Source organism: Netta rufina (genome assembly GCF_964035555.1).
Source record: "Netta rufina genome assembly, chromosome: 14".
Lineage (NCBI taxonomy): Eukaryota > Metazoa > Chordata > Aves > Anseriformes > Anatidae > Netta > Netta rufina.
This window is the reverse complement of record NC_140137.1, coordinates 11,603,256-11,625,487: the sequence shown is the minus strand read 5'-3', so window position 1 is coordinate 11,625,487 and position 22,232 is coordinate 11,603,256. Positions and strand designations below refer to the sequence as shown.

Sequence of the window (22,232 nt, the reverse complement as noted above, 5' to 3'; positions counted from 1 at the left end):
GTGACCCTACCGAGGCGAGGCTGCGGCCCCAAAACCCTGCGGGGACGTGGGGAGCCGGCGTGGGGTTTCCCCCCCTCCCCTCCTTGCCAGGAGCCCCCCCCCCCCCCCCGGGCGCAGGGCTTGCCCGCCGGAGCCCCCTCCCCATTTCCCTCCCCGCTTCGCCCCTCGCTTGGCCCCTTCCTCCCCCTTCGGTAACTGTTTTTGGAAAGCACAAGTTCTGTAACGGCGGCGTGCTGATGTATGTTAATAAATAAAAGCGACTCCCACGGGGGCTGCCGCCTGCTGGGGGGGGGGCCTGGGATGGGGACGGGGATGGGGACACGGGACCCCTGCCACCCCCGGGGAGCCCCGCGACGCCAGCCTGGGGGGGGCGAGGCGAGCCGGATCCACAAACTTTTATTCTCAAACTGTAACAAACAAAATAAGAAACAGAGCAGAGTCCGAGCCCGGCTCCAGGCCCCCCCCCTTGGCCACGGGGGTGCCGGCAAGGGACGGGTTGAGGGGATGGGGGGGGGGCGAGACGGGGAACCAGCCCCTTCCGCGCTGGCGGCGATGGCCCGCGACACGGGGACGGCGTCCCCGGGGGGCAAAGCGGGTGGCCGAACCCCCCCCGGCGTCGGGGGGGACACCCGCGGGCGGCTGCGGCTCCCCCGGGGCCACCCCTAGACGGCCGTAGTCCTGCCGAAGAGGGGCATGGAGACCGGGAGGTGCCACGGCCCCGGCTCGTAGGTGTCCCTGCTGCTGAGCTCCGAGTCCGTCCAGCTGGGGAACATGCGCGGGGAGCACTCTGCCTGCAGGTAAAGGTCCGGGCAGGCCGGCCCGGGGCTGGCCGAGCGGGGCAGGTGCAGCGCCGAGCCGTAGCCGGCGTCGAGGAAAAGGGGTTTGTAGCTGGGGGGCTGCTCCTGCTTCTCCAGCCGCTCGTGGCTCAGGAAGGGCGCGTTGATCTTGCGGTAGAGCCCGCGCGTGTCCATCAGCACCTCGCTGTACGGCGGGGGGGGCTCCGCCATCAGCAGCGCCTCTTCGTAGCACGGCGGCTTCGACAGGTCCGACTCTGCCGGGCAAAGCCCCCCCCCCCCGGCGTCAGCGCCGACCCCCGGCCACCACCGGGCTCCCCGGCGAGGCGGGCGTGGAACCCGCGGCGGTGCCCCGGAGGCGGCGGCGCCCCGCTGCTGCTCCTTACCGTGCCGGCAGCTCCAGGGCCGCGGGGGTGGGATGTGGGGGTGGTGGTGGTGGTGGTGGTGGGGCTCCATGCGGAGCCGGTGGGGGACGGCGATGCCGGGGGGGCTGCCCCCGTAGCCCTCGTAGTGCAGCGGCTCCAGCTCCAGCGCGCGCAGGCTCTGCTCCCGCAGCCGCTCCTCCTGCTGCCGCTTCACCCGGCGCCGCAGGTAGCTGCAGAAGCAGCACAGCAGCACGATGAGCCCCCAGATGAGCCAGAAGCCCGCGAAGCAGGTGAGGAAGGTGTAGGTGCCCTGGGACATCACCATCTTCGCCGCCGCCGGCTGGCGGGGGGGGAGGCCCCCCCGCTTCTCCCTGCCCTCGGGGGTCGGGGTCGGGATGCTCAGGGCGGCGGCAGGGCCCGCGCTCGAGCCGATGCTCTCAGGGCGGCCGAGGGGCTCCCCATGCCGTGCCCGGCGTCTCCTCCTGGCCCGTGGGCGCCTGCCGTCAGGGCTCCGTCCTCGCCATGGAGCCGGGGGGGCTGCAGCGGGTGGGTCAGGCCTGGCTGTGCGGGGCGGGGGGCGGGCGGCGGGGGCACGGGTACGGGTACGGCGCGGTCCCGGCCCAGCCGCTGCCCATCGCTGGGAGGGGGCCGCCGGGGAACGGGGCTGGGAGGGGGGGGGGCCCTGCAACGAGACAGACGCGAGCGTGAGCGTGGCGGGGACGCGGACGCCCCGTTCCCATGGAGACTCGCTCCACATGCGCAGCGGCACCCGGAGCCGTGCCCGGCCCCACGCACGCCCCCGCCGGCACCCCCACGGCTGCGGATCCCCCCCCGCACCCCATCCTAGCATCCACCCCAAAGCTGCCGGGCACCCCGGAGCGGGAGGCGGATGCCGCAGCCCCGCAGCATCGACGCCTTCGAGGCCACACAGTGCCCTCCAGCCTCCTCCCACCCCAAAAATGCGCTGCGGTGTCTGGGTGGCTCCATCCTGGCTGCCCCATAGCGGGGGGCCATGGGGTGCCCCTGGAGTGGCCACGGTGTATGGCACGTGGCACGCGGGAGCACGTGCACGGCGGGCATCGGCGACCTCGTGGCTGTGGGGAGCGCATGGCAGCTCGGGGACGTTTGGGAGGGGTTTGGTGGCGGTGGGATCGTCACCCCCGCGCGGTGCTTGGGTTTGGGCAGGGTGACAGCTCGGTCACCTTCAGCCAAGCACTGTGGCAAGGACGGGGGAGGGGGCTGTGCGCATCAGCCAGCGGGGAGCAGCACCCATGGGTGCTTGCAGGCTGGCACGTAAGCACCCGTCAGGATTATTCTTATCGTGGTGTGGGAGAAAACACAATCGCCGCCGGGGAGCGGGGAGGATTGCGAGCAGCAGCCGAGGGCAGGGCGACCACGGTGGCTCTGCTCCCGCCTGCCTCAGCTGGGCGAAGGGCCGTGGGGTCCCCGCGTGGCACGGGGCTGGAGCACGGTGCCCGCGGAGAGGGGACCACGGCGGGGACGCCGCGTGTCGGGGAGGCCGGAGGGGAAACGGGCAGGGCAGCGGGGCCGTGCCGAGCCGGAAGGAAGGAGGGCAGGGGAAGGAAGGGGCTGGGGAGCCACGCTCCGGCGTCCCCCCTCCGTGCGGCGGGGGCTGCTCCGGCGTGCCAAGGCGGGGGCGGAGGCGGCGTTTTTTTGGGGAGCGGGGCCCATCGCTGGGGCTCCCCAAGCTGCTGGCCAAGGCCAGCACGGTGCGGGCAGAGCTCGCCGGCCCCGGCTGCAACAGGGTCCCCGCTGCCAGCACGGACGGGGACACCGTGCGGGTGGTGGCGGTGGCTCAGGAGCCAGTGTCACGGCCAGGCTGGGGACAGTGAGGGCTGGTGGCACTTGGGGACCGGGGGCGTTCGCAGCCAGGGATAGCGCTGGAGGGGGGACATCGGGGCTGGGGGTGTCAGGGGCGTTTGGGGAGCGGGGGCGCGTGGGCTCGGGGTGCCAGGGACACCCACGCGGTCCCGGCCGGGGGGTGGCAGGCACCGAGCCGAGCCCCCCCATTCCCCCTTTCCCTCTCTCCATCCCCCCCCGCTGCCCGCGGCCTGTGCCCCGGTGCCGGGATGGGGACACCCGGCGGGGACCTCCCTGCTCCCGGTGCCGGGCGCGGCAGCTGCCCCCCCCCTTCCTCCTCCTCCTCCTCCTCTTCCTCCCCCCTCCACGGAGAGAGCGCGCGCGCGCGCCTCCGCCGCGGCGGGGAAGAGGAGGGGGGGGCGCGCGCGCGCCCCGGGGACGCGCCGTGCGCGCGCCTCCGCCTCCGCCCCGGCGGCCCCCGGTTCCCGGTGGCCACGGCCCCGCGCGCCCCCGCCCCGGCCCCGCTCCCCTCCTCTCCCCTCCCCTCCGCGCAACAGGCGGGGGCGCCGCGCCCGTTCCCCCCCCCCCCCCCCCGCGGCTCCCGTTACCGGCGGCGGCGGCGCACGTGGCTCAAGCAGCGGGCGGCGGCGGCGGCTCCATAGGGCGGCGGCGGTGGGGAGGGGGGGGACGGGGAAAAAGAGGAGGGGGGGGAGCCCGGTGCGCGCCCGGTGCGCGGCGCCGCCGCCGCCTCCCGGCGCTGCCTTTGTCTCCGGTGAGCGCTCCCGCGCCGCCGCCGCCGCCGCCGCGCACCGCCCCGCCCGGGCTCCCGCCCCGCCGCTGCGCCCCGCCCTCGGTTCGGGGAGGGACCCGGGAGGCCCGGAGCCGGTGGGGGCCCCCCCTCGGAGCCCCCGCACCGGGACCCGTGGATAGCGGCGGGGATTGAGGCGTGGGGGAGGTTGGAGAGGGGCGGGGGGGGGGGGGGCGCACGGGCACGGCCGCGGGATCCCGGTGGCGTGGTGGCCGCGGCATCCCCCGAGCCGGGGGGGGAGCCTCCGGGAGAGGGGGGGGCTGGGGATCCCCCCCGGTGACCCGCACGGTCCTTGGGGGGGTGATGGCCCCGGCCGGTGGTCACCCAGCCCCTGGGGTGGCAGGGGGTGACAACTGGAGATGGCTCCAGGGTGGTGGCCACGCAGGGACAGTGGCATTGCGGGGGCACCAGCCCCGGCCCCCCCACCCGATGATGGGGCGCACGGTGGTGCCGTGCAGGAGGACACGTGTCTGTGCCGGGCAGAGGGTGCCAGCGTGGCCCTGAAGGTCAGAGGTGGCACCCTGGGGGTCCCTGCGCTGCCCCGTCCCCCTCGTTGCCCCCCATTGACCCAGCCCAAGCGCTCATCCCCCTGCACTGGGGCTCCCCCCTGGCCCTGTGCCATCGGGCAGATGTCACCAGATGTTCCCTGCGGTGTCCAAGCCGCTGTCACGGCCACACCGGGGGCGAGGGCTCTGCCATCCATGCGCCCGGCTGCTGCCCCGGCACCGCATGGCTCGAACGGGAGCAGCAGCAGCGTGGGCACCGGGCAGGAGCCGTGCCAGCCCCGGGGCCGCCGTGCCCTCTGGGTGCCCAGAGCCCGAGCACGAGGCGGTGACACGGCGGTGACACCCTGCGGGGGTGCCGGTGCAGGCTGTGACCCCGCCACCGCTTCCTCCCCGTGGGCAGGGCGGCGGGCGCCCGCCCGAGGGAATTCCTCCTGGCAGCACAGCCCCATGCCACCATCGCCGTGCCCGGCTGGGCAGAGCGGATCCGTGGCACGTCCCGGCCTCGGCACCGTGCTGGCCTCATCCCTCCGGCCCCTTTCGCTCCGTCCCCGACTCACCTCGCTGGGCCTCGTGTCCTGCGGTGTGCCCTCAGAGCGCGGCAGCGCGGCCAGGCCAGCTCGGCGGCGCTTGCGGGGTTGCCCGAGCGGCTGGCGGGGTGGGCAGGGGGCTGCGGCCATGCAGGGGGGCCGCGGCGCTCCCCGTGGGCACGAGCGAGGGGCTGGCGGGGGGCACGGGAGGCATCGTCAGGCCGAGGGGAGCGGGTGGGCAGCGGGCACCCCGCGGGCGGTGGGAGCCCGGCCTCCGGCCCCACCAGCGCCAGGGGCCGGGAGCTGCCTTCCCCACGGCGGCGGCGGGGGGAGGCAGGCGGGGGAGCGCTCCCCGAGCCACATGGTGGGCCGGAGGAGGAGCTGTTGCCCAGGCAACAGCTGAGAGCATCCTTCACCCCTGAAAATCGTGTGTGCGGCGCTGCCTCCACAGCCCCACGGCTCGGGGCAGGGCCCGGGGTGCTCAGTACCCCCCCACACCCCTCCACGAGGCTCAGCCGTGGGCCCCATGTGCCCTGGATGGGGTTGGGAACGTCCCCAGCCGGGCATTTTCCAGTGGCCCTACAGCAGCACATAGGGCACACGCTGCTCCCTGCCTGCAGGGACACGGAGAGGGACACGGGACCCCTGGTTTTTGGGGTTAGGGCACCGCTGGGCGAGGCAGAGCCCTTCCCGTGCCCTCCTGGGGCTTGGCCCTGTGCTCCCAGCCCCCAGCCCCACCTGAGGAGCCGTGGTGCCCATCCCCAGCATCGTGCTGGTGACACTGGGACCCCCCGTGCTTGGTTGCTGCAGCCCAGGCAGTGCCCAAATGGCACCAGGCCCAGCCCTGACCGCTGCCACGGGCGCAAGCTCTCCCCATCGCTCCCCATCCCCCCGCCCTGCCTTCCTTCCTTCCACGGCTGCAGCAAATTCCTGGATTTTACCCCAAGATGCCCCCTCCGAGTGTGAGAACTCCTCCTCGGCCCGCTCCCATGGCAACTGTTCCCTAGCTACCCGGCCGCACTTGCTATTCTCATCCCTGTGCAGCTGTGCGCGGCCGCCCCGCGCTGCGCACCAGGCTGCCGACGGCCCCGCCACCGGCACCGGGCTCCCGGCCCACCCTGCACGGCCCCGACCCTCTCCCAGGCCAGGCTGCCACCCTCGGTGTCCCCATTCCCGGCGGCTCTGCCGGCCCCAAGCCCCGTGCCAGGCCCTGGGTGTCCCCTTCCACACGTGGAGCCGTGGCGATGCCACCCGTGGGTATGGGGGCAGCAGCACAGCTCGGCCCCTGCGCACACCGGGGGCTGCACCGTGCCCTGGAGGGGCTGTGCTGAGGGCAAGCAGGGGATTCTGCCCCAAAGGGGACCACAGCAGCCCCCTGGGACACCCCATGGCACCAAGCTGTGTACCTGTCACACCCCTGAAGCGTTCAAACCACCCTGGAGAAGCCACCGAGGGCCACCCACAGTCCCCGGTGCTCAGCACCACCTCTGCACGCCGGGAGCACCAGCAGAGCCCACGGCCACTGGCAATGGGTACAAGGCCACGGGGCCTCCCCTCTCAGCCCTACAGCACCAGCCAGCACCCCCCTGAAACCCTGCACGCCCTTCTTTCTGCCTCCCCCCCCACCCCTCGCCGTGGCAGCAGCACGCGGCGCGGCAAATGACACGCGTTAACGCGAAGGTTAAAAATTTAAATATTTCCAAACTTTAGTGCAAGGCAAGCGAATGATACCACAGGTCCAAGTAGGTGCTCAGCCCACCCGCGGGGCCTGGCTCAGAAGGAGCAGGGGGGCGGCAGCACAGACGTACACACAGACAGACACACACACAGACCGGTTATTGCTAGGGACACGGCAGGACAAACATGCACGAGACGGGACAGGACGAGCGGGACAGGGGCAGGGGGGCTGTGCTGAGCCTCGTGGTGCTCCCCGGGGACACGCAGGACCCCTGTGGGGGCTCAGGTCCCACCAGCTACGCCCTTGGGCACAGCCACGTTGGCTCCCACAGGTTGGAGGATTCGAGGGGTGCTCCCTCTGCACCCCAAGACCACGGCCCCGTACGCTGCCGTCCCGAGGGACTGCCCGCAGCGAGCACGGAGCTGGTGGGACCGCGCTGGGGCCACCCCGCACCACGCAGGGGAGCGACCCTTGGGGCTCTACCTTCCCAGCGGGTGCTGCAGGCGGGCTGCCAGCGGGCTGAGGGGGCCAGGAGCAGCTCCCGGAGCCAGCAGCACGTTGAGGGAGGAGGCAGGAGGAGGCAGGCAGGGAAGCGGGGATGAGGCAGGGACGCTCTGCTGCCAGGAGGCAATGGGAGACGCTTGGGCACAGGAGATCCCCGCGCCTCGGGGCTGAGCAATGGACTCCTCTGGAGCCAGGGACGCCTCAGCAGGGCCCAAAGGGTCCGGGATGAGATGTTTTCACACCTCAAGGCACGCAAAGCCTTTGCCCAGGACTCCCCGGTACGAAGCTGGGACCGTCGCTCCCCCCCATAGGAGGACATTTGTGCCTGTGACAGGGTGGGGGCAGCGCCGGCCCCCCCCCCCAACCTATAGATTAAAAACTGACGTGTGCTATGTACAGACCCACGGCTATAAATACACACCAAACCCGCGGCGCCGCTCCGACACCACGGGATGTGGCAGCAGAGCTGCTCCAGCCCGGCCTCGGCCCACGCCGGCACCATCCCTCCCTCCTGCCCTCGGCCCCGGCGGCGGCACCGTCCCCAGCAGGATGCTCAGGGCGCTCCACGTCTGTCCTGGGGACGTCGGCTCGCCCATGGCCAGAGGTTCTGGGGCCCAGGGTGCTGCTGCCAGCGCTGGAGCTGTCCTCGGAGTCTTCAGCTAGCCTGGTGAAGCTGTAAACAAATCCACCTCGCGGGGCCACTGCTGCCTCGGCCTTCGGGCTGGCCTCTCGTCCTGCTGGGTGCCCGGAGAGGCCAAGGGGGTCCCAGGGGCTGGAGAACCGTGCTCTACAGCCGGGTGGGCTCTTCCTCGCTGTCGCTGCAGTTCCCACAACAGTCCTGAAGGCAGAGGGGCAACGAGAGGGTGGAGAGGGAGAGAGGAGCACAGCAAGCACAGGGTGAGCACGGTCACACAACCCAGCCCCCCGGCTGCCCCCTGGCAGGGCCGGGCCGGGCCCCCCAGGCGTGGGAGAGCTACATTGGAGGCGAGGGGCTGGAGGGGACCCCAAGGCTGCAGGGAAACAAAGCTGCACCTTGGGGCTCGGCTCCTGGCAGACGAATTTGTGAGCACACACGGCTGCCTAGCTCAGAAGCTGGGAGGAAGAGGGGCGCCGTGGCCTGCAGCCACCCGGGGAGACAGCTCAGTGCCAGCACGGTCTGCCCCAGGCAGGGCTCAGCAGGCCACGGAAAGCAGCTGAAGCCCTCAGGAGGGGGCTGAGCACAGGACTATGCCAACCCCTTCACAGTTTCTCAACCCTTCCGTGTATCCCGGACACCCAAGGAGAGGAGCGAAGGCAACCCGGGGCTCCCCGCAGCCCCCCCGGGAGCAGAGCTCCCGGCGGTACCGGGGCAGCTTTGGCTCAAGCCGAGGGCAAGGCTTCCCCCAGCAGGGAAGGCAGCGAGAGGAGGGAAGCGGGATTAGTGGCTCAGGGGGCAGTTAGGACAACAAGCAGCTTGTGCTCTGGTGGGGGGACGGGGTGAGGCACTGAAGGACAACACTCCTCTTTCCCAGATCTTGCCATGTCCGTGGGCCACCGGGTATTTCCCTGAGCAGAGCAGCCGGGAGGGACTGCTCACCTCTGGAAAGAGAAAACACGTGGCAAATCACAGCTCAGCCCCTGCCACCGCTCAGCCCACCCTCGGGCAGGTCCTGCCTGCCTCGGGACGAGCTGGGTCCCACCGAACAGGGAAGCACAACCGGGAGCTCGGCGGGGAAGCAGGACTCGGCGCCGGGTGCCTGGGAGTGGGTCCAGGGCAGGCCAGAGCCAACCGTGCTCGAGAGCCCCAGCTGCAAGCAGCTGCCGAGGCAGCAGCCCAGCCTTTGCCAGTCCTGGAAAGAAGGCAAAGACTGTTCTGGCCCAGAGGAGGCACGCAGGCAAACAAGCCCGCAGCAGATGCAAAATGTTTCCATTCTCCTCATCCCTAGAAAGCGCCGCTCCTCTCTGCCTGCTCGAGGTCTAGCAGAAAGGCTCTGGGGGAGCCCAGGAGCCCACACAGCCCATACCAAGATCAAGGTCTTCTTCGGGGATGGCATTATGCATGTAGGAAGGGAGAAGGCTTGCTATTTTAGTGCCTTCGGCAGCATCTCTCCGCCTGTGCGACTGCGGCATGTTTAGCCAGGACACTCCAGCCCAGCCCCCTCAGCGTGCAGCAGCACCAGGAGAGCCTCCCTGCAGCCCCGCGGGGGTCCACCCGAGAGCCCCGGGGTCTGGCCACCCAGCACGGGGGTGCCCTCCCTGCCAAATCTACCTGGCAAGGGTGGGAGAGGGCTCAGGGCTGCGGAGCGAGCGTTGGGTGAACGCTCTTCCTTACCTGTCTGCTGAAGAAGCGCTGGAGTAACCCTTTTTTGGGCTGTGGGGAGGGCTGCCCTTTCCAGTCCAGGTCTGGGGGCACCGAGCCATCTGTGCTAAAGACGTTCAGCTCCTTGAAGCACTCCGTCTCGATCATCTGAAAGAGGGCAGAGATGGCTGCAGGAATTGCCACACAGAGCCCCTCACCGAGGAACCAGCACAGGAGCAGCAGGGACAGCAGGAACCCTGCAGGACGCTGCCCTCAGCCACGGCGAGCACAAGCAGGGACAAAGACCCATCCTGCAAAAAAAAGGGGCTGGTGCACGTGCCAGTCCCCACCTACCTCGTTCTGCCAAGGAATGGGCACGCTCCCTGTAGCAAACTTCTGGTAGAAGTCGTTGTCCGTGGGCTCCAGCTCCACGCCTTTCACCGTGGAGAACTGCTCGATGTCCAGAACGTCCTTGCAGTAGATGGCCTGGGGCTAAAGAGCACACACAGGGCTGTAACGCCGGGCCCCACAGCGATGCCACCCACTGAGACAGCCGTGGATGTTGGGAATCCACTCGTGGCTGTGGCAGCAGCTCCACGAAGAGGGAAGGAGCCCAGCTCCTCGGGGAGCCCCCCAGGGGCTCCCCCTTCCCTCGACAGCACCAGCGAGTGGCGAGGTCAGGACGTGGGCAGCACTTACGTCTGGTTTGAAGGGGGGGTCCAGCATGCCCGCTTCCAGCCTCCGAAAATTGAGGTGCTTGAAGAGAGGGTGCTCCTTCACTTCCCTGGCCCCAGCCCCTCGGCAGCCCAGGCGTTCCAGGGGGTCTTTGCACAGGAGCTGCAACACAAAGGGACATCAGTGACCCCGCGGTGCTTCGGGCAGGAGCAGCCCTGCTGTTGGCTCCTGCGTTATGTCTGTAGGAACAACGTGGGCTCGCGAGGAATGCAGACCCTCCAGACCCTCCTGCACTGTCCTAGAGCCAGAGCAAGGGAAGCCGACCTCTGGCAGTGCCTCCACAGCCCTGATTTTCTGCTGCTGCGTGCAGCGGGGTGGTAGGTGTGAGGGGCCGGCGATGCTCGTACCATGGTGCAGAGGGAGCGGGCGCAGGGCGAGAACTTCTCGGAGTACTCCTCCTGCACATCCTTCACCAGGCGCTCCACCTCCTCCCGCTTGATCTTCTTCTTGCGCTGCTGGAAGGGCGACTGCCCCTCGATCATCTCGTACACCAGGCAGCCCAGAGCCCACCAGTCCGGGCTGAACGTGTAGCGCTCGTTCTTCACCACCTCTGGAGCTGAACGGGAGCAGAGACGAGGGACGTGTGAGGGCAGGGAGGGTACGTGTGCAGTCGGAGGACTTTGGGGTTAAACCAGGGGCACTTACCCATGTAGCCCACTGTCCCTACACGTCCCTTGATTGTTTGGCCCTCGGGCACGTGCACGGCCAGCCCCAGGTCTGAGATACGGATGTGACCTGCACAAACGGCACAAGTCAAGAGGACGGGGTCAAGGGGCAGTATTTGAGGCTGCCAAGAACACAGAGCAACCCTGCTACAAGCACAGGAAGACGGAAGGACCTAGACCCGGGTTTCTCTTTGCCCTGCACTCACCATGGTCATCCAGCAAGATGTTTTCTGGCTTCAGGTCCCTAGGAAGGAAGAGACTTGATCAGCAAGAAGCCCACCATGAAAGCGAAGCTCACACGGAACAGCGACGTCTCAGCAAGTCACGGGTAAACAGCAGAGGGATACAATGCCCCTGCATCAGGCCCCCCCTGCCCTGGAGTTGGCCCTGCTGCTCCCCCCTGCCAGGCAGAGGCAGGTCACAGCAACCTTGGATCCTCCAAAAGGAGGCAGCGAGCCTGTGGCTGCCTCCTCGGCATGCACAAAACTCACAGCGGGGCAAGCTGTGCAAGAGGGAGGGAGCAGAGGCTGCTTCTGCTTGCCCTGCCCAGGGCAAGGCCCAGGGTGGGACTAGAAGGGACTTTCTGGCTCCGGGTGCTGTCCTTAATGCAGCACCACACAACTGGTGAGAGCACTCAGCTTGTTCTCCCTCCTGCCCAGTGTCAGTTCTGTGGAGTTAAGCACCCCAGAGCTTAACCCAAGTGCCCTGAGGCACTCAGAATTCAGAGTCCTGCTCTGGGTGATCCTTTACCAGCACAAGGAAGCAAAACTGATTCTTCCTGCATCTCCTGTGAGATCAGCTTTCTGTTCCTGATCCCCTCTCACCCAGCTCTGTGCTGCTTTCAATCCTGAGCTTCTTTTCTTGAGCAGACAGTCCCGGCTGTCTGTGAGAGCAGCAGAAACCTTGCTGCTGCAGCCAGTACGCGGTCTCACAGCACGCACCTGTACACTATCCTCTCCTGGTGCAAGTCCTCGAGGCCACAGCAGATCTCAGCAGCATAGAAAGCTGCCCGGGGCTCCTCGAAGCCAGCCTCGCCCATGTGGTAGATATGGAACTTGAGGTCCCCTCCATTCATGAGGGTCAGCACTAGGCAGAGAGCATCTTTAGTTTCATATGCATAGGCTAAGCTCACCTGCAATTCAGGGCAGAAAGGCTGTTAGAAGACACAGCTGGAAGAGGGAGGCCCCCCACTGACGGCCACTTTGTCACCCAAGAAGCCAGGCATGGGCAGCAGGACGGGGCCTTTACAGAGGGGACGAGGCAGCGGGTGAATTGTTCGAGCCCAGGGAGCATCTCTAAGTGCCCAGCAGCCCCTGCACGCCCTCAGCTTGCCTCAGACAGGGAGGATATTATCTCCCCGAGCCAGAACTGCTCCCGTCTGGGGGCAAGCAGCACCCAGCAGCACCCCTGGGGCACCATCTCATGAATTCCCTGTAACGGGAGGTTTCAGGCTGTCCACGCCTCTGTACAGCCAGGGAGAGCTCCCCCCCATGTAGCTTAGGGACAGGCTTCTGCCCCTTCAGCTGCCTGGAAAGACAGTTTTCACTGCTTCCTTTTGCCCTAAAGGTAACAGGGTGCCTGGGAGACCGGATGGGACTTTGGGCCTGCCTTTGGAGGCATTCAGGTCATCTCATGGAGGTGGCAGGAGGTCCTGCCAAACCCCAGCCTTATGAGAGGTGTGCAGCCACCAGGACCCTGCCCTGTAGGCAGGGCTTGCTCCTGGGGAAGAGCTGAAGAGCACAGAAGTGCCCGGCCGGCTGGTTGTGGAAGGAATCAGCCACCACAGCAAAGTGAGAGCAATTCCCATGTACTTACTACAAACCTACTGTTCACTTTTTCCAGGATCTGTTTCTCATTCAGGGCCATGGCCTCTCCCTTCCGCTTTTTGATCCGTTTCTTCTCCAGCTTCTTGCAGGCGTACATCTTCCCCGTGGCACGCACTTGGCAGGCACAAACCTGGAGGGGGGGACAAGGCTCAGCGCTCTCCCGCTGCTGTCTCTGTCGTGGGGTTTACGTTCTGCTCTTGAGAGGCACAGGAAGGCAAAGAAGTCCTCGTTCCAGCCTCACCCCGAGGTCAGCACGGAGCGAGCTGCCAAGGTGAGGACACGGGGAACAGAGACATCTCGGGATGTCACAGATGAGCAGCAGAGGGGTGCAGTGCCCCCGCCACCTGTAGCAGACACCACGGCTGGTGCCCGGGAGGACAGAAGGCCACTCCAGAAACAGAAGGAAAGCCTGACAGTGCCAGTTTTGGGGAGTGCAGTTTGCTGTGCCAAGACACTGGGAGAAGACCTGGTTCCCTAGCCAGCAGCGTGCACCGCAGAGCACATGCTGCCTCTTCTGTGCAACCACCTCCTGCACCTCCCATGGCTGGCAAGAGGGGAGCTCCTGTCCATCAGAGAGGAGCTGACGGGTAACGCGCTGCCCAGAGCACAGCGGTACCTGGCACGGAGCCCAAGGGAACAGCCCTGCAAAATCCCACAGCCCATGGAGCCAGCAGCTCCTTGCCCCAGGTGCTGGAGCAGCTTGCAGCAGGCTGCCTGCCCGCCCCGAATGCGGAGGCAACGCCGGTCACTCACCTCTCCAAAACCGCCCTTGCCTAGCACACGGTATTGGCGGAAAGTGTTTTTGGTCACCGGCTGCCTGCGAGGCAAAGGAAACCGGAGTGAGACGGGAGCAGGACGAGAGCAGGAGCTGAAGCCCAAACCACCCCCGTGCCCTGAGTCTGGGGGTCACCCCAAAGCCCCTGCTCCAGCAGACCTTGCTTCCCTGCGAGGCTGGGGCAGCCCGTGGAGGCTGTTTGTGCCAATATGGGCCCTGAAGGAGAGGGCCCAGCAGGGGAAGGAGCTCTAGGGACCCCTCGGGCAGCCCGTGTGCTGCAGGCGCAGGTCTCCCAGCGAGGCAACGTTACCGTTCCAGCCATTTCCACTGCAGGAAGCGGTTGAAGTACAAGCTGTCGAGGTAGTCAGCAAAGGGAGCCACACTCAGGTAGTCGTGGATAAGCCTAGGAGAGAGCAGAGCCAGCGAGGTGAGAGCTGCTCAGGGCTGTGACAGACGGCGGCGCAAGGAGAGGAGGCGAGGAGCCGCGAGAACCCGGTCACTTTGCCATCCCCTCACCCAGCCCAGGGCTGAATCGCCCTGCACAGCCCAGCCCAAAAGCCCACCAAGGTTTGGTGCAAAAAGAAGGTGTGTTGGAGACACCACTGTGACAGAGGTAGTGCCCTGGGCCTGGGCTGGCACTGGTAACTGTGGCCTCTCAGCACCAGCTCTGGCCATGGGACTAAGGGGGACATCAGGGCTCTGCAATCCCCCTGCTCACAGGGCGCACGCAGGGCTGTGATCAGCTGCCAAAACCTGCTAGCAACACCCAGCACCGGGCACCGAGCCGTTCAGTTTCAGCTGAATTTCCAGCACAAAAGGCCACAGGGGATCCCTCTCCGGAGAGCTAACTGCCTGCCGGGCCGCTGCCAGGGCTGCCCGGCAGAGCAAAAAAGCCTTATAGACACAGTGTCTAGACTGGAGCCGTGCATCAAGGCGAAGCGGATGGGCTCTTCCCCTTTCAGAGCTTGCCAAGAGAAGGCAGGGCCCAGCCCGGAGGCTCTGCATTCAGACAGCGACAGCAGTTACCACACACGGAGCTCCCGCTCCCCGGCAGCCCGCGGCAGAGCCATTGCCACAGCCCTGGGTTAGGCAACGCGCTCCTGCCGCTGCTCGGGGAGGGGTTGGGGGCCCACAGCCCCGTTTCCCCAGCAGCTTCCTCTTCGCACCCGGAGCCAGGACCTCGGTCACCGCCTCTGCGATGAGTCGAGGGAGCAGAAGTGACCTTAGGTCCCCGGAGCGACGATGGCAGCTCAGCCCCACGGTGAACCGAGAGCAGTGCCAGAGGTTCCTGCAGCAGTTTGTGGCTCTCAGAGCCCACAGGAGCTCCTCGTGTTTGTTTTCCTGGAGCTGTGCTGCAAACCACTAGCCCTGAGCTCTGCCCACGCAGTCCCAGCCCTAACACCAGCCCTCGGGGGCCTGGAGGAAGGGAACGGGGTGGACGAGGTGGTCAGCGGTGCGAGCCCGGCCCCACAACGTACTTGGTGGATTCCTTGAAGAGCTCCTTGGAGGGTTCCTGCTCCAGCCGCTCACAGCAGGCATCCACCAGCTGGGGGGGGACTTCAGGCACGTGGTCCTCGCTCTGGGGACGAAGGGAGCGGGTCAGACCCAGTGAGCAGAGCCCAGGGGTCCTGCCGGGGAAGGAGAAGCCCACAGAAACGGCCCCCAAGTGCCCACCTGCTTTGGGAGCAGTGGGAAAAGCAGCGCAGTCGCTCGTGGGGCGGACTTTGCCCTCTCCCTCCTGCCTGGCTGACGAGGGCTGCCAGCCTCGCAGCTGTTCCATCCACCCCGGCAGGCAGCAAACCCGCTCCTCTCACTCACCTTTGGCTTCAGGTACTTCTCGATCAGGTGCTGCCCACATTCCTTCCGCTTCTCGTCCGGAGCCACCTCGTACCCGGCCTGCACAGAGCAAACACCGTCGGGGGCAGGCCCAGCAGGAACCCAGCCCCGCTGTCTCCAGCGAGGCCCAGCCCCAGCTGGGAGCCCCGGGAAAACCCTCCCGGCCCCATAGCCCCAGGGGGGGGACAGGGACGACCCGGTGCTTACCACGGCGTCCAGGAAGCTGACGCAGCGTGCCAGCTCGGGGCGCGTCTCGCAGAACTGCCGGAACAGCGCGCGCCCGATGGGCTGCCTCTCGCACAGGCTGTGGTAGTCCCGCTCTGCAAATGGGGACAGACAGGGTCAGGGCGGGCTCGAGGGCCTCGTCAGCCCCAGAACCCCAAGAGAGGGGATCCAAGGATAAGGGGCTGCCATGATTGAGCTTTCGCAGCCCCCTGCGGAAAGTGAGCCCTCAGAGAGGCTCCGGCTGCTCCTCTGTGCGGTCTCCTCGGCTTATTTTGAGAAAGGGATCTCAGCATCTTCCCTCCATCCCCTCCCCACAGAGAACTGGCAGAAACACAGCTTTTTGGGGCCCTGAGGGACGCCCTGAGCTTGTTTCGAGGCAGACCCACGCCTGGGCTCGCTCTGACGACTCTCAAACCTGCTCCGCTTCCCCAAGGCCCTGCTGAGAGCGGCGGGGCCAAAATGGGGGAACCACGTCCAGAGGTGTCCTGGTAGTGCTGCACCACGGCCCCACTGCTCATACCCCAGGTCTCACCGCCCTCTGCAGCTGGGTTTCCCCTGTTGACTCCTCCAAGCCCTCTCCCTGAGGTATTTTGAGCTGGGCACCAACACCTTTGCCTATCCGCAGTGCTTCCAGTTCTGTTTTTTTCCCCTTTCAGTTTAAATCCTGTTTAATCACGGACCACAACCGCTGCCCCAGAGGGCTGCCTGGGACTGGAGCTGCAGCCCCCCAGCACCCCGGGGTGCCCTGCACCCTCGCAGCTCCCCAAACACACCTCGGAGCTTCCACCCTCTTCCTCCCTCCCCCCTGCCGAATTACCGCAGCGCTGCGGTCACCGAGCTTCCCTCCGGACCTGCCCCACGCTGCAGCACCCGGCCAGGGCTCAGCACCTTCCTCAGCACCCTGCAGCACCTCACCCTGCCCTGCTCGGCCCCGGGGGCCCCCTTCACGTCACCCGGTGCCGCCACCTTCCCCTATCGGCGCTGCAGTTTGTCCCGAGGAAGCCGCGGCTTCCTGGCGGTGCTCGGCGTGCGGGGAGGCTGCCGTGGGGGCGGGGGCCGCTTCGCCAGCTCAGCCGCCCCGGCTGGTTCCCTTGTCTGCAGGGGAAGGAGTTCCCCTTGGGAGCTCGGGGCTGCCGGGATGGGTTTGGGGCTGCCCAGGCGCGCTGGCGGTGCAGCCGGCAGCCAGCCCCGCTGTGACCCCGTTGAGGGAAGCCAGCGTGTTTCTGGTGGGCTGAGGGGGGGAAACAAAGGGAAAATGAAGGCACTGCAGCTGCTCAGAGAGCTGTGAGTAGGGATCCGGGCGTCTCTTAATGAGGAAACTGAAAGAGGCAAGGCAGAGCGCTTCTCTCGTGCCTCCGCAGGGGGAAGTGGGGGCACGGGTGGCGACGGCCGCAGGCTGGGAGGGATGGATGTGCCTGCGGAGCATCGCGAGGATCCCCGAGCTGGACAGTGGGATGGCAGAAACGGGCAGGGCACCGGCGCCCACCGCCAGCAGATGGGTGGCATGATGAAGGTGAACTTCTGCTGGAACAGATACAGCACCCACGGGATGCGTGCAGAGGAGGAAAGCTCTGCCGAGGGCACAAGAAATGCACAAAGAGCTCGGGGCGGCCAAGGAGAGAGCTGCAAGGACAGCAGGAGCTCAGGACCTGCTCCGAGAGGCAGCCGGCAGCAAACCAAGGCTGGAATCTCCATCTGAGTGCAGTGGCTGCGGGCTGGGAGGTGCCAGCGTGCTTGACGGAAGCCCTTCAGCCAGGTGCTGCGGTCCCACGTGCCTTCAAACGGAGCCACCCTCGGGGCTACCAGCTCCTGGGACACCCGGGCAGTGTGGAACCAGGGCCAGGAGCTGCGGGCGCGTCCCAAACCCAGGCAGCCCCGTGACACCCACCTTGAACCCACGCCAGCGCCGTGCCGCTCCGCAGCTGGCAGCCGAGGCTGGAGCGACAACTTAAACAAGCTCGCCCCTTCCCAGAAGGGAGAGCACTCCCACCCTCCAGCTCCCCAAACAATTCCACCTGATGCCGGGACCAAACCTGCTGCACAAACAACGTTAAACCCACGAGGAGTACAAAGTGCAAAATCAAACGGACAGGCCAGGCCCTGCCCAGCTGCACAATTCTTATCCCTACGGCGCAGCAAGAACCCGGTTCTGCCCGCGGGAAGCTGCTCTGCCAGAAGCTGAGGGCTCAGTCCCAGCCGGGCAGCACAGAGGATGCCAGCAGGACCTTTGTAACTCGTGGAAAGGCACCCGTCAGCCTTTGCACCAGAGCTCCAAAGCTCTGCAGCACCCAGTGGGTCAGCATGGAGAAGGGGGCAGACCTCTGCTGAAGCTTGTCACAATCTGGAAGGTTTGTGGGCACATCAACAGCAGCCAGGACTTACCTACTCGTTGTTTCTCCCCTGCACTCCAAACGATGTGGGAATCTGGCCGGGATTTGGCCCCCACACACCTCCCTGACCCATGAGCTGAGTGTGTTCAGGTGTGCCCAGCTCCGGCAGCGCGGTGCCCAAAGAGCCCCCCTGGCCACGGGTGCTCGCCCCCCATCCCGACCCCGCAGCCGCTGCTCACCGAGGGCTTGCCGGAGCTCCTCGCAGAGGCTGATGTGGGGGAACTGCAGCATCTGGCGCCATTTCTTGCTCTTGCCCTTCCTGTTTCCGCCGCCACCTGCAGGGGACACAAATTTGGGGCGATGAGGGACGAAGAAGGGGTGTCCTGCCGCAGCAGCAGCCACCCTGTGTCCATCCCGGGAGCGAGCCCGGGCAGGGCCCGGTGGTTTCACCGCCTCCTGGGGTCAGAACAGAGCTGGAGGGGCCGGGCAGACCGCCCGTTCTGGCTGCTCCGAAGGCAGAACCAAGTCTCAGGCGGTGCCACCGAGGCCTTTCCCTCGGATGCTTCAGCTACGTGTCTTTAAGATGGGAAAACGAAGGCGGAGGGAGGGGTGCCTCCAGCCCCAGGTCACCCCGTGCCTCGGGACCTGCGCATAACCGAGCACCCTTGGAGGCCAAGCCCTGCTCGGTGTGAAGCTCCCCGCCGCCGGTTTCCTGCCGTGGTTACGATGCTCCTGCCACCTACTCACTCCAGACTGATTGCTTACTCCAGGGAGGGGCTCGCGGAGAAAGGACCCGAAGAAGCTGGGAGACAGGAATTCCTGCTCTCATCCCGGCTCCGCAGACAGCTCGCTGCGTTGCCCCGGGGGCTCATCGCTTCGGTTTCCCATCTGTGAAGTGGGGACACTCCCTGCGCTCTCCCGAGATAAGCCAGCGAGATCCACCAGGCAGATATTCCCCCGGCTTCGGGTGCTGGGGTGAGTGCCCAGCGCTGTAGGACAGGGTGGGAAAGCTTCTGGAGAGACCGAAAGATTTACATCCCAGCCAGCACCAAGGAGTGAAACACGTCGGATCGCTCGCACCGGGGATCCCAAGTCCCCTTTTTGGAAAGGCACCAAACGGCCCCGCTGAGTGTGGCCAGAGGCAGGGCTTCCCGAAATCACCGTTGACCATCGTTAACCAGCTCTTGAGAAACACTTTCACAAGATGTGCCTCTGCAATTTGGCCCTGGCCCCAAGGTCCAGGCTCGTGGCACCCGGTGAGGCCCGGGGGGCCATGGGGACGCCCCGTGGAGCTCGCTGCATCTGCCCCCAGCAGCAGCCGGGCTGCACGAGCGTACGCGCTCAGGAAGGAAGTGACTCAAGGGTATGCAGGGGTGGAAGAAACCAGCAGCGCAGACACCTTCTCGGCAGCCACAGCGGGTGGCCACAAAAAGGACAGGGATGGCTAGTGAGCGAGGGCACCCGCGGCCCCGTAAGCAGGGGAGGGAGGGCAGAGCTGTGCCCCGTAACGCCCCGGGGGATGCGGGTCTGCACCTCGCAGCCCGTTCTGGAGGGAAGGAGGCTCCGGTGCCCCCCCGTGCACGGCTCCCCATGGCCCCGCGGGTGATGCTGAGCAGGGAACTCACCCCCTGAGCGCCTCCGTGCTGCTCAGCGCCCTCATTTTGGGGACGGGGCCAGCCCGCAGCTCACCACAGAGGCGTTTCAGGGCTCGGTGACACCTCGCCGCCGGGCTGCCGAAACCAGCAGAGGGGGAGGACAACGGGGGAGGGCTCCTCCGCCTCCCCGGGGCCAAAATCTCCCGGGGCTGCTCTCCTGAGCCCCCCCACCTCACGGCAGCACCTCTCGGGGTCGTGGCACCGCCGGGATGTCCCGGCACACCCATGGCACCACCGGAGACGGGTCCCGGCTGCCCGGTGTGAGGCTGTGTCTCACGTCCCGAGGTCCCGAGGCCGCCGTCGGGCTCCGTCTGCGTTCGGCGTCGCCTGCACCGGCGCTCAGGTCCCCGTGCTGGAACCGTCGCCCCACAGTCCGGTGTTGGGGCAGCTCGGGGTCGTCTCCACCCCGGTGCCGTTAATCCCGGTGCTCAGGGCTCACCCCCAGCCCCTCTCACCACATTTTCGGGGGTCTCCCGGTACCGAGCACGGCTCCGCACCCCGGTGGGCTCAGCACCGTTCTCCCCGGTGCCCTCCCGGCCCTGCCCAGCTCCTCGGTGCCCGGCTGAACCGCGGCTCTGCCGACAGCCACGGAGCTCCCGGTGCCCCCGGTGCCCCCGGTAAGCCACGGGGGGGGCTCGGAGGCTGGGGACGGCCTCGCCCCCGCTACCGACGGCGGATCGGTGAGGCCCTCCCGTGCACCGGAGGGGCTGGGGACCCCCCGGAGGGCTGCACTGCCGGGGGCGCTGAGCACCGCTGAGCAGCGGGGCTTCGTGCAGGGCCGGGCCCGGTACCTCCCCGGTAACCCAACCCCCCCCGGTGACCGGGAGCGGCCCGGTACCGGCTCCGCTCACCTTCCCGGGCCTTCAGCAGCACGGTGTTGGCGACGATGTTCTCCAGCTCCATGGGCCCGGGCACCGCCGCCGCCTCCCGCCCGGCTCCGCGCCGACACCGATCGCGTCCCGGCCGCCGCCGCCTTCCCCCCCCCCCCCCGTCCCCTCCCGCCCGCCCCGGCCGCCGCCGCCGCCGCCGCCGGGCCCCGCCCCCCCGCGGCCCAACCCGCCAATCGCTGCCCACGCTCCTCCCGCGCCGCGCTCCGATTGGTCCGCCTCGTTCCTCCTCCCAGGAAGCCACGCCCCCCCTCCCGCCGCCGCGCCGCTGCCCTCCCGGCGGAGGTGTGAGGGGGCGGGGCGGAGAGGGGGAAGAGAGCGTCGCGCGGCGGCCATTGGTGGAGGCCGGCGAGGGGGCGGGGCCGGCTGATGATTGGAGGGGGAGCTGTCAGTCAGAGAGCGCAGCCGCAGCGCCGCGCGGGGATTGGGCAAGCGGCAAGGGCGCCCACCACAGTGAGGTCCCGCCTACCGCGGGCTTTGATTGGGCCGCGAGCTGCCACTCTGCGGAGGGAGGGGTCGTGATAGGGGCGTCGTGTAAGGGGCGGGGCTAAAACATGTTTATAAGGGGGTGCAGGCGCGAGGGGCTTGGCAGGCGGCGGCGGGTGGGCTGTTGGTGGGGTGGGTACTAATTTCGCTGTCCCTGTGCCCATGCAGGGCGGTGCCAGCTCCGGCTCTGTGCTCAGCCCCCCGGCCATTGCTTTAGGAAGAGCCTTGGGTTTCTCCGCCGGTTGGCCTGGGTGCTGCTGTGCTGGTTTCTGCCCTGCTGGGGCTTGGTTCCGTGCCCTTTTCATGCCCAAGCTCTTTTAGGGCTGGGGGTGAATGCCATTTCTGGAGGCATGAACCTTCTCCTTATGCTGCCTCCAGTTGCAGGGGCTCTCCTCACCCAAGGAAAGGGGCAGCCTGGGATCCTTCCTGCCCACCACCCTCAGTGCCCCCACAAGCACCCCCTGAGCTCCATCCCCGTGTGCTCCCCATTCTCCTTCCCCCCAGGGCTGCCATGCCCAGTGCCAGCTCTCTCCTGCACTGCCTCTGCATCTAGGAGCCAGCCCAGGGCACCCCTACTCTGCGCAGGAAGGAGAAGGTTCCTCTTCTCGTTAGCTCTGCCGATAATGACCCAAACTGCACGGGCAGCGAGTCCTTGCAAGGACCATGCCCGGGCGCTGCAGCTTGGCCGCGATCCCCAGCCATGAGAGGAGCCGTGAGGTCACGCCGAGCGCGTCCTGCTTTCGGAGCCCTTTTCCTTTTAGAGGTGGCACGCGCTTATTTTGAGCCGCGGATGCAGGGACTTTGTTTTCGTGCCTCTGCGCGCTCACCCCTGAAGCGCAGCTCTCAGTTTCCTCCCGGCTGCCGTTTTGCGGCACCGCGGGCGGGCGTCGCTGCCCCCAGCACGGTGTCAGAGCACACACGAGGGGCCCGGTTCCCCCCCACCCCTCCAAAACCCGGTAGCAGCCCGGCTGGAGGGGGAGGGAGGGCTGCAAACCCCCGCCTAGCACAGCGCAGGGTGATCGTTCGAAAATAATCTCGACAAATCGGAGAAACAGCACGAAAACACAGGATGCGGTTCAGCGCCGACAGGCGCAGGTACTGCACGGGGGCAGGAATAATCGGTGCTGGCGGGGGAATTGTTCTCCCGGCAGCGCCTGGAGCAGGGATAAGGGGTCGTGCTGTGTGGGATAAAGCAGCCCTCGAACACGCTCTGAATGGAAAGGGACACGGAGGGGATGGGGCAGCCTCCTCGGCCTGCCTCCCGCTGCATCTCTCCCTGGCTGTGCACCCTCACGTGCCCTCCCCTGGGTATTTTTAGCCGCAAAGTGCTGGTTAATTGTGAAAAGGCGAAAGGCCGGCCGCAGGAGGGGAAGCAGGCGGTGGCGATAGGGGCAGCTCCTTCCGTCCAAACCGTGCCAGCGCCATGCCCCATCCCACAGCATCCCTGTGGGGAGCGGGGCCGTGCTGTGCCTGGTGCTGGTGCCACACGCCGACCCGACCGGGGCCACTTGCCCCTCACCACCCGAGTGCC

At 67.3% G+C, this 22,232-nt stretch overlaps 2 protein-coding genes across 3 annotated transcripts; both read right to left on the bottom strand.

The window, feature by feature from the left end:
• Window positions 1-380: 380 nt before the first annotated feature.
• Window positions 381-1,619, bottom strand: PRR7 (proline rich 7, synaptic). The gene is made up of 2 exons (XM_084295486.1): window positions 1,181-1,619; window positions 381-1,051 (listed from the first exon to the last, which is right to left on the bottom strand). Exons 1-2 carry the CDS (start codon window positions 1,482-1,484, stop codon window positions 663-665), a joined length of 693 nt encoding a protein of 230 aa, XP_084151612.1. The 5' UTR covers window positions 1,485-1,619; the 3' UTR covers window positions 381-662.
• Window positions 1,620-7,609: 5,990 nt separating this feature from the next.
• On the bottom strand, window positions 7,610-20,289 carry GRK6 (G protein-coupled receptor kinase 6). Of its 2 annotated transcripts, XM_084295485.1 has the most exons (17): window positions 20,180-20,289; window positions 17,913-18,008; window positions 15,326-15,438; window positions 15,101-15,178; window positions 14,761-14,861; window positions 13,593-13,685; window positions 13,261-13,324; window positions 12,497-12,637; window positions 11,623-11,813; window positions 10,888-10,925; window positions 10,662-10,751; window positions 10,364-10,572; window positions 9,981-10,118; window positions 9,636-9,773; window positions 9,315-9,449; window positions 8,036-8,581; window positions 7,610-7,841 (listed from the first exon to the last, which is right to left on the bottom strand). In XM_084295485.1, the coding sequence occupies exons 1-16, from the start codon at window positions 20,229-20,231 to the stop codon at window positions 8,576-8,578; spliced, it is 1,683 nt and encodes a 560-aa protein (XP_084151611.1). In that variant the 5' UTR covers window positions 20,232-20,289; the 3' UTR covers window positions 7,610-7,841; window positions 8,036-8,575. The 2 variants fall into 2 exon arrangements, with proteins under 2 accessions (XP_084151611.1, XP_084151610.1); XM_084295484.1 differs by lacking the exons at window positions 7,610-7,841; window positions 8,036-8,581 and having other exon boundaries at window positions 9,214-9,449.
• Between the last annotated feature and the right edge of the window lie 1,943 nt (window positions 20,290-22,232).

Excerpts from the sequence above, each read along its gene's own strand:
- GRK6 (XM_084295484.1), bottom strand. The coding sequence starts at position 20,231 with ATGGAGCTGGAGAACATCGTCGCCAACACCGTGCTGCTGAAGGCCCGG. Across the intron at positions 13,325-13,592 it reads CAGTGGAAATGGCTGGAACG|GCAGCCGGTGACCAAAAACA; the intron begins GTAACGTTGCCT and ends TTTGCCTCGCAG. Across the intron at positions 12,638-13,260 it reads GCAAGGGCGGTTTTGGAGAG|GTTTGTGCCTGCCAAGTGCG; the intron begins GTGAGTGACCGG and ends CCCCCCCTCCAG.
- PRR7 (XM_084295486.1), bottom strand. The coding sequence starts at position 1,484 with ATGGTGATGTCCCAGGGCACCTACACCTTCCTCACCTGCTTCGCGGGC. Across the intron at positions 1,052-1,180 it reads GCCCTGGAGCTGCCGGCACG|AGTCGGACCTGTCGAAGCCG; the intron begins GTAAGGAGCAGC and ends TTTGCCCGGCAG.